Source organism: Cryptomeria japonica, chromosome 4 (genome assembly GCF_030272615.1).
Source record: "Cryptomeria japonica chromosome 4, Sugi_1.0, whole genome shotgun sequence".
NCBI lineage: Eukaryota > Viridiplantae > Streptophyta > Pinopsida > Cupressales > Cupressaceae > Cryptomeria > Cryptomeria japonica.
Genome location: NC_081408.1, coordinates 25,459,866 through 25,477,088, shown reverse-complemented (window position 1 = coordinate 25,477,088; position 17,223 = coordinate 25,459,866). Strand labels below are relative to the sequence as shown.

The 17,223-nt window shown below is 35.1% G+C and overlaps 1 protein-coding gene across 1 annotated transcript; it reads right to left on the bottom strand.

Moving 5' to 3' along the window:
- Positions 1–247: 247 nt before the first annotated feature.
- Positions 248–1,336, bottom strand: LOC131042125 (arogenate dehydratase/prephenate dehydratase 2, chloroplastic-like). Its single transcript, XM_057975445.1, has one exon. It carries the CDS (start codon positions 1,334–1,336, stop codon positions 248–250), a length of 1,089 nt encoding a protein of 362 aa, XP_057831428.1.
- Positions 1,337–17,223: the final 15,887 nt, after the last annotated feature.

Sequence of the window (17,223 nt, the reverse complement as noted above, 5' to 3'; positions counted from 1 at the left end):
CTATCATACTTCAATTGTGCCATCTAATAATCAAAACTAAAATTCAAACTATTTTTTAAAGTATAAATGAGGCGTGAAACCATTATTTAACATGAAAAAAAATATTCACAATTTTTCCCATAACGTACTCTACTCATGACTCATTTTTGAGGTTCCTTTGGCGAGATATATTCTTCAGAAACTTTTGTGCAGGAGATTTTTCCGATTATACAAATAGAAGAAGGACAGAAGACAGAAGAGACCTCCCCTATAAATCGCTGGCATAACTCCCCATAACTCTAACACGCCCTGCAATTTGTTCCAAATCAAAAAGAGCTCCTTCCATGGCGGGGTCTGAAACCGATCCCTCCAAATCCACCACAAAAACATACTCAAAATACTTGAAACCTCCCACGCCGTCTCTCATGGGCTTTTCCCTTCTCGGCCGGCTCTCGATCTTCACAACTCTCAACCCTCTCCTTTCAAAAATCTCCACAGCCTTCACCAGATGAGCAGTTTCTACAGAAAACGCCACTGTCGTCTTGGAAGTTGTACCGGAGGCTTCAGAAGCCACCGGTAAATGTTTAGCAAGAACAAGAAACCGCGTAAAATTATCGTCATCGTCCTGCATTGCCGGCTCCAAAACACGAAGCCCCAATTCTCGCCCAGCAACGCCGCTGCAAATGACTGCCACGTCACAACATTCCCTCTCAACAACCAATCGCGCCGCCTCGGCGGCACAATCGACGGCCTCAACGGTGGCGTTCAGACTCTGCAAGCGGCGGCGGCAGTGACTCAGCGCCTGCGGGTGGCCGAGAACCCGTCTCACCCCATTTATCCCATTTAACCCCAACAGACAATGATTAACTTTCAGAAGCACCTCCCCCGCGATGTGTATATTATGGTGGCGCAGCAGCAGATCGTAGTTTCTCCCCACGACGCCATCTAAAGAATTTTCCACTGCCACCACCGCTCTGTCGGCGGCGCCGCTTTCCAGAGCTTGGAAGGCTGACTCCATTGTTTCTGGGTAGGGAAGCGCATCGCACCGCTGGAAGGCTCGAACCGCCGCCTCATGGCAGTACGACCCACGCGCTCCCTGGTACGCTACTTTCACGGGTTTCCCTTCGTAAAAATCCCATGGCGTTTTGGGTTTTACCGGTAAAAGCAAATCATGATTTTTATTACTGCTTGAGAGTAGCCGGTCATTGTAAATGCGTTCCAGACGATCTAATACTGATCGCTCAAACTTCAGCTCATCTGAAAATCTGGGCTTTGCTTTAGCTGAAGCCTTTCCGTCTAAGGGAAGCTCGCAAGCAATCTTGTGTATATATGTCGTCCTGATCATGGTCAACGCCATTTGTATATATTATATGTATATAGTTTATGGGCAGGTTTCTGAATTCGGGTGTTTGCAGAGATCTGATAAACTCTGCTGAGGAGTGGCATGGAGGATTTGGTATTTAAGCAACAATTGAGAGGGAAGTGGGTTGGGTGGGGCACACTAGGGGCTGTGAATAGTGAGAAAAGAATTGGTCAAGGAGTAGCGCAGATTCATTCAAAGCCTTTTTGAACAACTCCCGCGATTTCACACCTCGTTTTTTCAAAACACTGCTTTTGTTGTTGGAGTTTAAAAGTCAAGTCTACCAATGAAGCGTAATTCAAAATATATATTATAAGAAATATTTACTATTGCACCTTGGGGTAAGAGGTGTGGAAAGTCAATTAGAGAATTTTTTGGTATATTTTTTGCATTCACTTGTTTAGTACATGAGATCAATTGGTAAATCATTTATAAATGATGTTTGTGCAAAATACGTTTCGATGGAGAAGTGGCAGCTTCAAATAAACTATGCATCCACTTATAGATATCGAAATAAGATAAAAATAAAATCTTGAATCAGATAATTGGGTTTCATTACCAACAAAATAATGTTATGTTTTCTATAAGGAGAGGGAGAGGGAGAGGGAGGGAAGGAGTATAGAGAGGGAGTGTGTGTGTGTGTGTGTGTGTGGAGATGTAGACGAGATATATGGAAAGAAGGAGAGGAAATAAAAAAGATAGATATGGAAAGTGATATATATAGAGTTATGTAGAGATAAAAGAGATAAAAATATAAAGATAGATATGGGAAGTGATATATAGAGAGAGGGGTATAGAGAGGGAGATATATAGGAGTAGACAAAGATGAAGAGCTAATAAGATAAAGAAGAAAAGAGATAAATATAGAGGTCTATACACACACACGAGAGAGAGAGAGAGAGAGAGAGAGAGAGAGAGCAGGCTAGATGGATAGAGAGAAAGATAGAGATATGAAAAGTGATATATAAAGAACAGAGGGGGATATATGTAGAGAGAGGGAGTAAAATAGATATAGGGAGAGAGAGATAGAGTGGATAAGGAAGATAGAGATAACGAGATATATTTATATATATATAGATAGATAGATAGATAGATAGATAGATAGATAGATAGAGAGAGAGAGAGAGAGAGAGAGAGAGAGAGAGAGAGAGAGAGAGAGAGAGAGAGAGAGAGAGAGAGAGAAAGATAGAGGAGGCAAGTGTAAGAGGTAAAAAATGTGATAGATACAAGTACTAGAGAGAGAGAGAGAGAGAGAGAGAGAGAGAGATTGATTATATGGCTAGAACAATAATTGTTTTCTCGTGTTTTTTTTACTTTAGACTATCATCCAAAAACGTTTTTCCAAAATTTTCAATGACTAAAGGTTTTACTCATAATGTATTTTTGGATGATAAATTTAATAATTATATAAGTTTAGCCTAAAAATTGAAGTGGGCCTCTAGATTTTCCATTTATTGATTTATTATAGATTTCTAGCTAAATAAAAAATATATAATAATATCAAGAATATTAGTATATAATAAAAATTAATTAAATATTATATTATATTTACATTATGTAAATTAATAAACTTAAATATAATTTATATTTTACATATAATTAAATTTATATTAAAATATTTAATAAAATTCTAAATTTTGTCATATTCTATTTAATAATATAATTATATTAAATATTTCATAAATAAAATACATATAACTAAATGACACATTATATATATTAGTTTCTAACGCTATATTTAAAATATTTATCGCTAACTCTTTTTCCACTCATATTATTATGAGAGTACATGGAATGCAAAATACAAGTTTAAAAAATCTCTTATTTTAATGCTTTTCAAGAAAGGGCTTTCACATAACTAGGTGAATATATTTTTGTGAGGCTTAGAATACAAAGGAACTCCACATTTAAAATAGATATGCAATTGTGATAGTAAAAATAAAATTTATCAAATCAAGAAAATAAGATAAAAGAAAAATAATATTTCAACATTCACGATCACTAGAACCTTCAAAAGTTTGAAAAATTCAACAGATAATTATTCTACAATCACAATTGTAGATGTCCTGATCGTCTTGCACACTTTTGCATGAGGCTAAACCATTAGATATTGAAAGTTATTGAAATAGTTCATATAGGGTACGCCTTCACGTAATGAAAGGAATCTATCATATCATTACTACAATTAAATATTTTAGGAAATAATAAATTTTAGGGTAAAATTATTTTAGATATAATATCAAATTTAGTTTAATATTTTTTCAATGTATATTTGAGTTTCCAAGAATGATATCTTTAGATTTTTAATTAAAATGAAGAAAATGAACAATTTAATTTAAGTCAATAGAAAAATAATTTTTAACTTTTAAGTCAGTAAAAAGGAGAGAAGACCCACAAAACAATATACGTATCTCCAATCAATCAACAATTATGTAAATAAAAAACCAACCTATTAAAATAAAAATCATTATATATTAAACTATTGACTTATTATTATTTTTATTCTTTTGACAGTTTAATGACTATTTTTCTCACATGTCAAAATAAGCAATGCCATAAGGGTCTATGGATTTGGAGGTAAAGTATTGGTCAAACCGAAATTGTAAATAAATACTTGAAGGCCTGTTTAAATTGCCTTTATTTCAATAAAAAAACATCATTGGACCAAATGGTTGGCATTGACTTAATGGTGATATATGCTACTTATCACATAGAAACCAAGAGTCCATATGAAGTCATGTATTCTCAATTACCATCATATATTTAGATATCCATACCAGGCAACTCAAAGGTACTTATCCTAGAGTCCATTGTTCAAACATATAATACTATTCTTCACACCTTATGAGAACTTGTACCTAGCATAAAGCCACATGAAGTTTCATAAGTTGGTTAAAACCTTTTAGAAAACACTTTTACTATTGGCAACATTGTTTTTTGTTTGACTTCAAGCATATAAGCAATTACCATTGAAGTTGAAGACTTGTCAACATGCCCAAAAGTTTTATGAAAATTAGATTTTTTTTACAGGTAGTTGGTGGTTTTATTGCATATACATTGGAGATTTCACACTCCACCAAGCTCCATTCAGTTTTCAAGTCTTCTATTTGAAGCAAGCTCTTTAGTTGATATATTCATGCAAAATCTGCATTATGTGAGCTAGATACTAAAGGATAATTTCTCTTAGCCCCTAAGTATATCCTTGATAGATCATCGTGCCATATTTGCAACTCTAACATCACCAATGTCATTCTCTCATGACATGGGTAACAACTTGAATATGTAACATAGGAATCCCTCTTATAACTACAACACAAATTTTATCACCTCAAATGTTAATTCTAATTAAAAATGCATCATTAAGTATCATTGATGACGTATCATGGTAAACATGTTATGAATTTATTGAATGGACATTTATTTGAGTATCACAAAATAATTGTTTGAGCATTGTTATAACATAACATCTTAGGTTCATTATATGTTTATTTCATGTCTTCGATTTTTTTCTCAATGTTATAAATTCAACCCATTTAGACATTTGACCCTCACATCTAGCAAATTCGTAAAAAGTGTTTGTAAACACTAGCAATCCTTACAACTATTCATATATTATAGATCAAGGCGAGTGAGTTTCAATAGATTATAAAATCCCATATCATTCTCATGAATTATAGTTTTGTTACTTGCATCCACAATCATAATATTAATCTCAAACAACATGAAAGTGAATTCTTAGAATAATAACACGTAATAAAAAATTCAGCATTGATAGGTGGATCCCTAACATTTAGACATACTTTTTTACATCAAAATCGAATCTACGATTTTATTCTAATATATTTCACATTTATTTATATTTATGACACCCCAATTTTTTTATTGGCTTAGACTCATTGCTTATTATTTACATTTATTTAATTAAATAAACTTAGTATTTAATTTCGATGCTACAATTCTTACAATTCATGCATACATGTTATTTCTTTCTTTATTTAGAAACCTCTTGTTGTTTAGTTAATATGTACTTTAAATTTATAGAATACTTTTTTTACATTGAATAATGGAAAAAAACTACATATTCAAACGGAAAAGCAACTCAAAATGAATACAGTCTGAAACAGCAAGAATCAGATAGTAACAAGACAGCTGAAAGCAGCTCAAAATAGAGACAACGTCAACAGTCTACTTTGAACAACGGATAAAAAAATCAATCTAAAATAATAATAAGTAGTTCATACCAATACAGCTACAATCCACCACATTGTTTGCCACACCAACTCTTTTTTTAAGTTGATAAATGTGATAAATCAAGTTGGGGATGAAAGCAAGTTGAGAAACGTCTAAAGTTCCACGCTCTGGTTTGGCATATGTTGCTTTCAATGTTTTGGTTCCAATGGATCTGCCTCTTAGCCTTTTGTTTTTTCTTGCTTTTACGTGGAAAAGAGGGAATAGAATACCTCTTATCCATCTATGTTATGATCAATAAGTTTGGTTATAGTCAATGAGTTTCTAGACATCATAGACTCAATGATCTGGTCAACTAATATCAATAATTAAATAATACAGTTTTAAAACATATAATTGGTTTATATAAAATGTGATGTCCCCATCTAGACATGATAGAATTTAATGATAAATAATAATACAATTAAAAATAGAATATATATATATATATAACCAAACAAAAAGAATAGAATAAATTCTTAATAATAATAATAAACAAGATTTAATATATAATTTATATTTACTAAATATTAATATTAGTTTCATATTTATCAAATAATAACAGAGAAAAAGGTATGAACAAGCATCATCTTGATAAGCAAATTGATCTGCAATAAATTGCTATGTTAACCCATGAAGTAAACAGCCCGCAACCACATTGATGTTATCGCATGACCACCATCATAATTATCACTTATCAAGGATCGATTGTCCAAAGATGATTATATCAATCAAAGGAAAATAGCATCAAACATAGGTGAATACATTATCGCTGCCCAAGGGAAGTCAAAATCATTTAATTAGCAAATAAAGTAAATAAATAATAATTGGCGATTATAAGGTGGCGATTAACATACATATGCGATTTAAGAGAAATAACAAATTAATTATGGAAAGGTGCGATATGAATAATAAGTCGATTAGTTTGAATGATGTAGAGAGGTGGTTAAGAGATGTAAATATTCAATTTTGCAAGATATATGTATGGTGGGAATCGATTCCATTTTACTGGGGGGAGATAGGCTGAACACATATGCTTAACATAGGAAGGCTAATAAGGTTTGAATGCAGAATTTAATAGTAAGAGTAATATAGACTGCAACACGTATGACAGTAATTATTCATTTCTTATATAATGGTAGACCAGATCTTACGCAAGTTAGATCTGTCTACTCTTACACCCCACTAAATATAATTATTGCTTGTAGGCAGTAATGCTATTATTAATTTTATATATACGATAATTAGAAAATATATAAATATTTGGTAATATAATTTAATTCCTTTATTTATATTCAATTCAAAGCCAGCCAACTTACACAGTGATTTCTTTATTCATTATAATATTTCTGTAGGTACAAATCTGAGGTAAGGATGAGGATAAATCTAAGTAGGATTGAAGACATAAATAAATTGTTGTAGAATACAACTATATAATTAATAGATAATACATTAGATGTATATCTCTGAGTAGCATTAAGTAATATTAGGATAATGGTTTCTCTCTCTATCCAGTGAGAGGAGCACTGGACTCAGTGGTAGTGGTAGCGAGGGGCTCTTGCGCTCAGTGAACCCATGAGTCAAGTAGCCAAACACTAATTTCCTTGCAGTCCTCTCATAGCAATTAAGGTCAATTGGACTGTCTAAGTTAAACATGTTCAGGAGGCATAGGAGTTTCACCCATCTAGCAAGGGGGTTGAGAGTAACCATCCCTTGGATGCGGCAGGGTCACCATCCTAGGCTTTCTTCAGACCTATAGCGTGTTCTATCTTCTTCCTAATTTGCAATTCAATATAATAACGATGATTGATTCATGGATGTCATGTATGTAGGTTGTCTGGTATATATCTATCTTACAGGTTAATTCTTCCTTTAGCCATCATCACAAGATATAAGGTACAATTCCTTTACCACTATGAATAAGTTTTCGCATTCTATAGTTAAATATGGTTATCACATGATTTAAATTAATGAGTTTCATTTATGATTGTTCCCATGGCTTAGAAACTAGTAATTTCTATGCCAGCACAAATTAGCACTTATGCCATAGGTATATATATGTGTGTGGACGTGTGTGCCACACACATATATATATTTAGGATAGATCTGTCATATGCAGTATGTAACCAATCTCCTTGACAGAATTATAGTGTTATTATTATATTGTCTTATATATGTGTGTGTACATGTGTGTATCCACACACACATATATATGTATATATGTGCAATATACTTGTTCATGTAGAATCAATAATAGGAATAAAGAAGTATGTAATGGCAGACATAAATTATAATTTAAATAATAATAGAAATGTAAATTGCTATGAAATTTTGGGTGTTAATGGATGACAATAATTTGGCTATGTGATGGAGACTAATGGGAAAAATCCCCTTAGCCTAATTCGAGGTCATGATAATCCCTAGTAGGCAGTATATACTAAGTTCTCATATGCATATATATTAAAGGCTTGGGTGTAGGAAGCATCACCCAAGACGAGACGGATCTTTCCGGACCTCTCTGGTAGACTTGGATGGTAAGATGTATCATCCAAGGTAGGAATTGATCATATGATGATCTTCCTTGGTAGGCTTGAATGTAAGATGCTACATCCAAGACGGGAATCGAATTATCCATCGACTTCCCTAGTAAGGCTTGGAACCATAAATGATTCCAAGAAGATGGTCATTACAACCCACCTAAGGACATATCCCAATGCTTCACCCATATCCTTTTTTATTACTTAAGAATTAAGATTTGTTTAATTAAGTAATAGAAGTTTAATTGCAATTTAGATTAGTAAATATATATTTTGTTGCATTCTAACAGTCTGTTTTGAAAGAAAGTGATGTATAACTAGCAGGGACATTACATAAAATGAGTAGATGTGAATGTAGGTTTTTCTAATGAAAAATGCCAGCCTTTTTTTTTGGATGTTCTTCTGTTTCAAATTTATTGACAATTGATTTTTTATTATTTTATATCACTATTCATAAGATGAAAAGGTAGGATTTTCTTTTCTTTTCTTATGTGAATAATTAAGAATTCTAATAGTTTTTTAAAATGTAAAAGTAGGTAATTTAGAAAAATAAAAATGTATGATAATGAAATTTATTTATATATGTTAATTTTCATTTAATTTTGAGTTAATTTTGATGTAATATTTTAATATAAGTATATATTTGTTTAAAATTCCACACTTCTTTATACTTGTGTTTATATATTTGGGTATATCTCATCTTTTTTTTATACAATTTCTCATATATGTGATTATTAGCCAATTTTGTACCTACATTCACACCCATCTTTGGATATTCATTTATTTCTTTAAAACTACCACTTTTGTACCCTAGGTCAATCTTGTGTACCTTTTGATTAATCCCAAGTGGCTTAGGATTGATCCTGTAGTCACATAAATCTGTCCACTTAATTAAATAAATACTTAGTATTTATTTGATTATTTAACCATCAATTAATAATTAATTAAATTAATATTTAATTAATTCATCTTAACCCTCTTCTCCTATTAATTAAATAAATTATTCAATTTATTTGATTTAATTCACTTAACCAAATTCAGACCATTAATTAAATAAATAAATCATATTTATTTAATTAAAATATTCTCTCACATTTAAATAAATTAATATTTATTTAAATCCCCCAAAATCCCACCTCTCACATTTAAATAAATTAACATTTATTTAAATCACCTTTATTCTCTACCCACTTGTATTTTCCTACAAAAGCAAGTTGCACAATTATTTTAAATAAATAATTTATTTAAATCACCTTTATCCTCCACCCACTTGTATTTTTCTACAAAAGCAAGTTGCACAACTATTTTAAATAAATTATTTATTTAAAATCCTATTTATCCTCACCCACTTGAAACCTTTAATGGTTTCCCTTAAAGTATTCAAACTTGATGGCTTTAAAGTCTTCAAACTTGATGGCTTCCTTCTATAGTCTTCTTAAAGACTTTAATGGTTTTCCTTAAAGTCTTCAAGCCTTTAATGGTTTCCCTCAAAGTCTTCAAGCATTTTAATGCTTTATCTTCTTTTTCTTATTTAAATAAATTGATATTTATTTAAATATTTATCCAAATGCAACTTACACCATTTAATTGAAATAAATGATTTTATTTTAATTGAAAATACCAAAATTTCTCCCACTTGTATTTTCCTACAAAATCCACTTGTATGCCTAAACCCCTTCTAGATTCTTCTAAACCCTTCCTAATTAGCCTAATCCATCCCCTAAATATTGTCACATTCCTAAGCAAATTGGAGTCACTTCTCAAAGACTCCAAAGTCTTTGAAAAGAAATTAATGCTTTGTGTGTTCAACAAATTAACCCTCAAAGTCTTGGATAACCTTTGAAAGCTTTCAACCTTCAACCACTTAATCCCCAAAGTCTCCAATAACCATTAATGGTTACCTCAAACCCTCCCACATGGTTAAAACATTTGTTTTGACTCAACCTCTACCCAACCCAAAGGTCTCATCAAGCCTTTAATGCTTTGACCATGATTATCTCTTAATCATTTGCACAAAGGTTTATCCTTGGATTAACTCTTAATCCAATGGGTAATCTTAATTTAGACTTGACCCTTACCTTCTAGATAACCATGAGGTCTTCTCAGGCCTTTAATGCCTCCAACCTCTTCTCTCAACCCAATCCTATGTTGACACTTGTCACCATTTTATTGGTGCCAATTGTGCACATGGATCCCCAACTTTCAAACTTGGCCCTTGATTAAACCATTCAATCTTAACCCTTCATTTCCCCATTTCTTCTATAAATAGAACCCTTCTCCTCAAGCAAAAGGAAGCATTTTAGAGTATTGTTGTTATACTGGCATTAGCATAGAGCTTTTTCATAGCATCACTATCTACTCTTGCATAGTATTTGCTTATCATATTCAACCATCTTGAATCTCCATATGGCATCCATGGCTAGTGCTAAAAGCTGAGAGCTACACTCATTTGGGACTTGGAGAGGAGAGAAACAAGGGAGAAGCATCAAAAGGCATCATGGAAGCATCTTAGGGAGGCTCTTCTCCTTTCTTTTATTTTGTTAAACTTCTTTCATGCTTTTTGAAATCTCTCTTGATATGTTTGGAATGGTTTTTAGTTCTTTGTTTTGTTTTTATGGTTGAAACTAACTTATTAACATTGAACTTTGTTGTTGCCTTGTCCCCATTTCCATGACATCATTTGGTGAACCCGACGTGAATCCAAACACCAAAAAGATCAACTTTTTTTTTTTTTTTTTTTAACCAATAACATGTTTGAATGTTGAAAATGTCACACAGGTTGCGATTTTGACACTTTTTTGGTGTGTTTGGCATTATTTTGGCGCTATTCACCCTGTTTCAATGTTTTTCCCTTCTCTGTCTTTCCCTTTCTTTTAGTATGTTTGTGTTAAATAGTGGCTCTGTTCAAACGCAGACTAGCGCTATTGTAACAAAACGTTGTACAAATCACCTTGTAACCAAAAAAAAAAAAAACCAAAAAAAAAAAAAAAAAAAAAAAATTTAGGCTTGTAGAAGCCCACCAAATAGGTGGATTTTACTAACTATTTTTCTCTTTTGTGCAGATTTAAATTAGATTAAAGAGTAGATTTATATTTTTTTACTAACTTGTTTTTAAAGTTGGTTTTAAAAATGAATTCACTTTTTATTTTGGTTTAAAATTAACTTCACATTTCAACTTTGGGCTTTTAAAAAAAGAATCACATATTTGTTTGGGGCTCTTAAAAAGAATTTCATTGTTCCAAGGTAAAAAGAACCACAAACTTATACAAAAACAACTTTTTTTTTTTTGCAAGTTAGGAAACAAACTTCGTTTTGGTGCTTAAAATCAACAAGGCAAATTTTATTTCTTGCATCAAGATAAAACTCACAATCCACACTTCCATTTTTGGTGCAAATAAAATTCACAATCAACTTGTCTCATTTTTAAAGCAATTTTACTTCATGCAAACGTGTTTTTCATTAAGTTGACCAGGATTTTCAAATTCTAGTTTACTCAAACAATTGCCTTTGAAAATTAAAAAGAACACCATGATTGTTGGAGCAACATCTCCAAATAGTTAGATCACATTGCAATGATAGATTAAAAAGAACAAGTGTTTTTCGTGCTTGGCACACTTGTGCAAAGAGTTGGTCGAGTGGTCCTACTTCTAACACACACTATCCTCTCCCTTGGCTTTCGTGGTCCTAGGTGCAAGAGAAAAGTGTTAGTAACACTCACATTTTATCTTTTTAAGAGAGGCCTGCCAAGGGATCGATACTCTTGGGAACGACCTCGAGCGGTAAATCCTTCGAGCCGCTATAGAAATCAGGTGAGAGCGAAAGCTGTAGCCTTGGATATAGCTGTTCCTACAGTGTAACTGGCCGAAAGGACAAATGGGCCCCACCACCAGTTACAAGGCTCTTAAGTGAGTCACTGCAGAATGAACTTATGTCCAAAAACATCGAACATGACTAAACACCTTTAAGTAGTAGCCCACCTGTTCTATTAATTGAGGATATTTGAGATATAATTTAGTGCAAGAGCATAGATGGTTTTGCTCCCAAGATACTCACCATACATATTTCCTTGAGTAGAAACATAGCTTTTTGAAAAGTCACTTGTGGCTTGATAAAAGTGGTGACTCCCCCATCATAGGGATCATCTATTTGTTATGCTTGTGCAAGACTTAGTATATCACATCCTTACCTGCCACGGCGGGATTCATAAGGTATGTAGTACCAAAGTCAAAGAAATATCAAGATGTGGGCTAAATTTATCACAACTGGCCATTTGACCTTAGGGATAAAAAGTGTTTGAAGTGTGTTCATTTTACAGACCTAGTGCAAATTGAGCCGACTTCAGGCTTTGGAAATACACCTTAAAATACATCTAAAGGAAGGGTCAAAAACAAGTCCAAGAATTGGGTTGATCTAGACCCATACTCATTTGTGCCTTTGAGGCAACATTCTTGTGTTTGTGTGCTTGCTTTGTTTTCTTGTCAAGGAAAAATCAAAAAAATCAATCCCAAAAACAAAGTATTCATCCAACATTTCTCAAAAACAAACAAAAATACAAAGAACAAAGTACAAACAACAAAGAGACAAAATTTATGACCATTCTTCACATCTTGCGAAAGAAGAAGTGTCATCAGAATACCAACTTGAAAAGGAGACCATTAAGCTCAAAGGCTTTGATCAAAAGGAGGAAATTCTTCTATCTCAATAGACAAATTTTTGTCTCACATAGAGTCTTTCTACATCGCATGCGTCTATACCTTCAAGGTAAAACAAACGAGTTTGATTCAGAATCATTGAACCGCAGAGCTTTTATGCAATATAGAGCTCTGAGTTATCACAAAAATCAAGGAGGAAAGATTAATCCCAATTTCTTCCCAAACATCTGTATCACCTACAACACAGCTCGAGAAGTGCCACCAACGTCTGAAAGGGAAGAAGAAGAGTTTGTCCCATTTGTGACACAAAGTTTTTATTGAAAGTTGAAAACATTTTCATCCATCATCCCACTCATACATCATCACTTCATCATCAATCCATCCCAACTCTCAAAACATTAAGAGGTTCTTGTCCCACGATTCCTTTTTAGATATTGCTTGAAATCAAACACATCACATCACTTTTAGATTGTTTCTACATCTAGGATAAGCTCATCCTAAGAGACACATCTACGCAGGTTAAAACTAGTTCATGAGTGAATCCTCTCATTACTAGGTAGTCAAAATCTGTAACACATCTCAGATTTCTCTACACCTTATCACATCCAAAATCATCAAAACAAACAAGCAATTCAAAGAAAGAATTCTGGTTACATTTACCTTTAGAGTGCTAGAGATCTACAATCCACCAACCATCAATCTTTCATTTCATCACCAACTCATCATCATCTTCAATCAACTTCAAAACCAAACTTGTAAACAAAATGGCTCAAACCCGATCATGATCAAGGCAACGAGAAATAGAAATTGAGGAAGAAGAAGACAACCTCAATGAATTTCAAGAAGCACTTGGAGGAAATGTGAATGACGAAAACCCAAGTACTCCCACTCCTTCAACAATCGAAAGGGTTCAGCATAACCCTCATTTTAACAGATTATTTGATGAAATATTAAGGAGCAATGCGGATGCTCACTTTTTAAGACTCGCTCAAGAAGGAGCCAAACTCCCCTCAGACTTTGATCTTGCCCAATTAAGACAAGCATCAGAAAGACAAAGTCGCCATGAGGAGGAAAGAGGTAGAAATCACATCAGATATAGCATCCCTCGAGGTAACCCACCACCTCCTCCTCCAAATGAAATGGAGATGTTGCGGCAACAAGTCGAGAATCTCGCCCAACAACTTCATAGTGGTGTTAAGACCAATCAATTCTCACTTAACGACATCTGTCCCTATCCTTTTGATAGGAATCTTTATATGCCACCCTTTCCACGCGGGTTCGAAACACCCAAATTTGAAAAATATAGAGGAAAGGGGGATCCCCGTGATCATGTCCGAGAATTTCATTCCGCTTGTCTTGAAGTGGCTTATGAGGACACATACCTAATGCGCCTTTTTCCCCAAAGCTTGGGAGGAACCACCACATCATGGTTTTCCCGACTACCAAGTGGCATTAGAACATTTGAGGAACTCATCCAGAAGTTCCTATCTCATTACTCTCATAACATTGAACGCGACATCACCATGGCTGATCTATGCAACACCAAACAAAAACCAGGTGAATTATTCTCAGTATTCTTGCAACGATGGCGCCAAATGTCTAGCAGACGTTCTCTTCAGTTACCTGAACAAGAACTAGTGGAAATTTTCATTTCCAACTTAAACGAAGAAATGGAATTTCACCTGGATGTCAAAGACACAGACTCCTTTAACGATATGATCACCAAGGGTATAAAATGTGAAAGGGCACTTATCAAGAAAGGACTCATCAAAATCTTTAATGAACCAAAAGATGGTCCTCGCCCGCACTTCAATAGTGATAAACCAAACTTCTGGAACAAGAATAAAAATATCATCAACGATGGGGTTGTGGATGCTCGAACTATCCAAAATGCACAACCTGTGGTTCGGTTTGCAGGACAAAATCCTCCACCTCAGAATAACACAAATGTTCCTCCTAATCAAGGTCACATCACATCTCAAGATGAACCAAGACCTCGTCCACAAAAACAAAAACGCACATACACTCCCTTAGGGGAACCCATTGAAACGGTGATGCGACAACTTATTTCTCAGAATTTGATCACTCTACCTAAGTTATCAAATTATGAGCCCCAAGTCAAACCAGCATGGTGGAAGGATACTGAACATTGTGAGTTCCATCAAGGAAGAGGACACAAGACAAGTAATTGTCACCGATTGAAAGATCTCATTCAAGATCTTATTGATCGAGGAGAAATTGAAATTGAAGGACATGACCCAAAAACAACCAATAATGATCATCTGATGTTCAAAAATCCACTTCCATCACAAGATCAAAGGGGTCCTTCCACTTCCAAGCGAGGTACTGATACCACTGATTATACGCAGGTTGCGTATAATTACACTGTCAATCACCTGTATGATGCCAGTGAACAAATTGCAACTATCACCTTCAAAAATCCCACCTCAAATTGCAATGTTGTTACACGTCGTGGCAAAGTTACCATAAAGGCAGCTCCACAAGGCACCACCTCCATCCCAAAGCAGTACAATCTTGTGGAACAATTAGACAAAACCCCTCCACTTATATCCATTTTAGAGCTATTGCGCCTATCGCCATCTCATAAAACAATCTTGGATCAAGCACTCCAAGAGGCGTCAGTCCCTGCAAACCTGAACACGGACCAATTTCAAGCCATGGTTGGAAATCTAAAGTCATCACCTTGTCTCACTTTTTCCGAAGGTGACAGTTCTTTCCAACAACCTCATAACGCCTCACTCCACATTGAAGGCTTTGTCAACCAACACAGGATCAAGCGAGTCTTGATCGATAATGGAGCAGGCCTAAACATTTGCACACTACAGTTGGTCACAGCATTGGGATATGCAATAGAATCAGTGGATCCTCGCAAGAAGATCACCATTAAGGCCTATGATGATGCAGAGCGTTCATCCAAAGGAGCTGTGGTACTACCAATCCGAGTGGGCCCTGTGGTAAAGCATATCATTTGTCAGGTTCTGGACCTTCCTCTGCCATATAATCTATTATTAGGGAGACCTTGGATACATGCCATGCAAGCTGTTCCATCTACCTACCATCAATGTATCAAGTTCCCACATAATAGTGTAGAGATCACAATCCTGGGTGATGCAAATCCCTTTGCATTTTGCCATAATATCAGCCATCAACCAGAAATTACTGTTCCTAATAATAGGGAAGCCATTTCCTCCACATCATATGTAAGTCCCGCCTCTCTTGCCAGTTCAAACATCCCTATACCCAAGCAAGAAAAGCTTAAGATGAAAGTCGCAGAGGAAGGTCCTGGAGAATACAACTTGAGTCAGCTCTTTTGTGTGGGACAAATGCCTACTTCTCCTAGAACACATGGTAAACCACAGCAGTTACTCCAGCAACCACTAAACATGCCTGCATGTGCCTTAACGCCTTTCATCCTTGGAAAGAGTCAAGAGGAAGAGACGCAAGATGAGGACCTAGCGGAATGGATCTATAAAGATCCCATCACCACTGATCAACCGCGAGTTACACTTCCTACAGAACAGTATGGCAAAGGCCTCCTCATTATGCAAAGAATGGGATATGATGGTCAGAGTGCTTTGGGATACTGCAAACAAGGACGACATGAACCTCTGCTACCAGAATTCAAGCCCAAAGGTAATACAGGCCTAGGCTTTGAAAAAGAAGTCCTTCCTAAACTCAGATTCAAAGGAAAACCCAGCACACCATTTTGCCCACCTACTGCAAAGAGGACACCTTTCATAATCAAAGCACCATCAAACACTATCCCCACTGCCCCATCGAGGCTCACAAACCCACCACAACCATCTACAATACCAATCATCCCACCAAACGAACCAGTAATCCCATCAATAACACCAATAGCAGCAGCAACTGTATCAGAACCCGCAACAACATCTATGGCACCAGTAGTTCCAGCAGAAACCACTGAGTCACCATTACCAATACTTCCAGTAACAAATCCTTTAAACCCCATCATGGTTCCTACAGCACCGATCACTACAAAGATACATAAACCAATCACACCTGCCGTGTTTAACTCCAAAGACATCCCAGTATGGTATAGCAATCGGATGCTGGAGAGTGATTCAGAGACCGACTCACATGAGTGGGAATTCGATTCAGTGCAACTTAACACTTCAGATGAGGAAGACACATCACCACCTCCACCCCGCAAAGACATCCCTGTTTACGGAGAAGCACAGATAAAGACCACTTGGGTACCTGAGCTGGAAACATCTTCCACAGACCCTACGTCTCATCCTACGCCTGATTCTGACAGGGAGAGTACCATCAACGACCTTCACCACACTGTCTTAACCCTCACTGATACATCTCCCGCACTTAACTTAATCGATGAAGTAATGCCCATTATCCACCCTGAACTCATTGAATGGAACCAACCAAATCCCCCATGTCTTGATCTCTTCCAAAACGATGAGGCTATCAT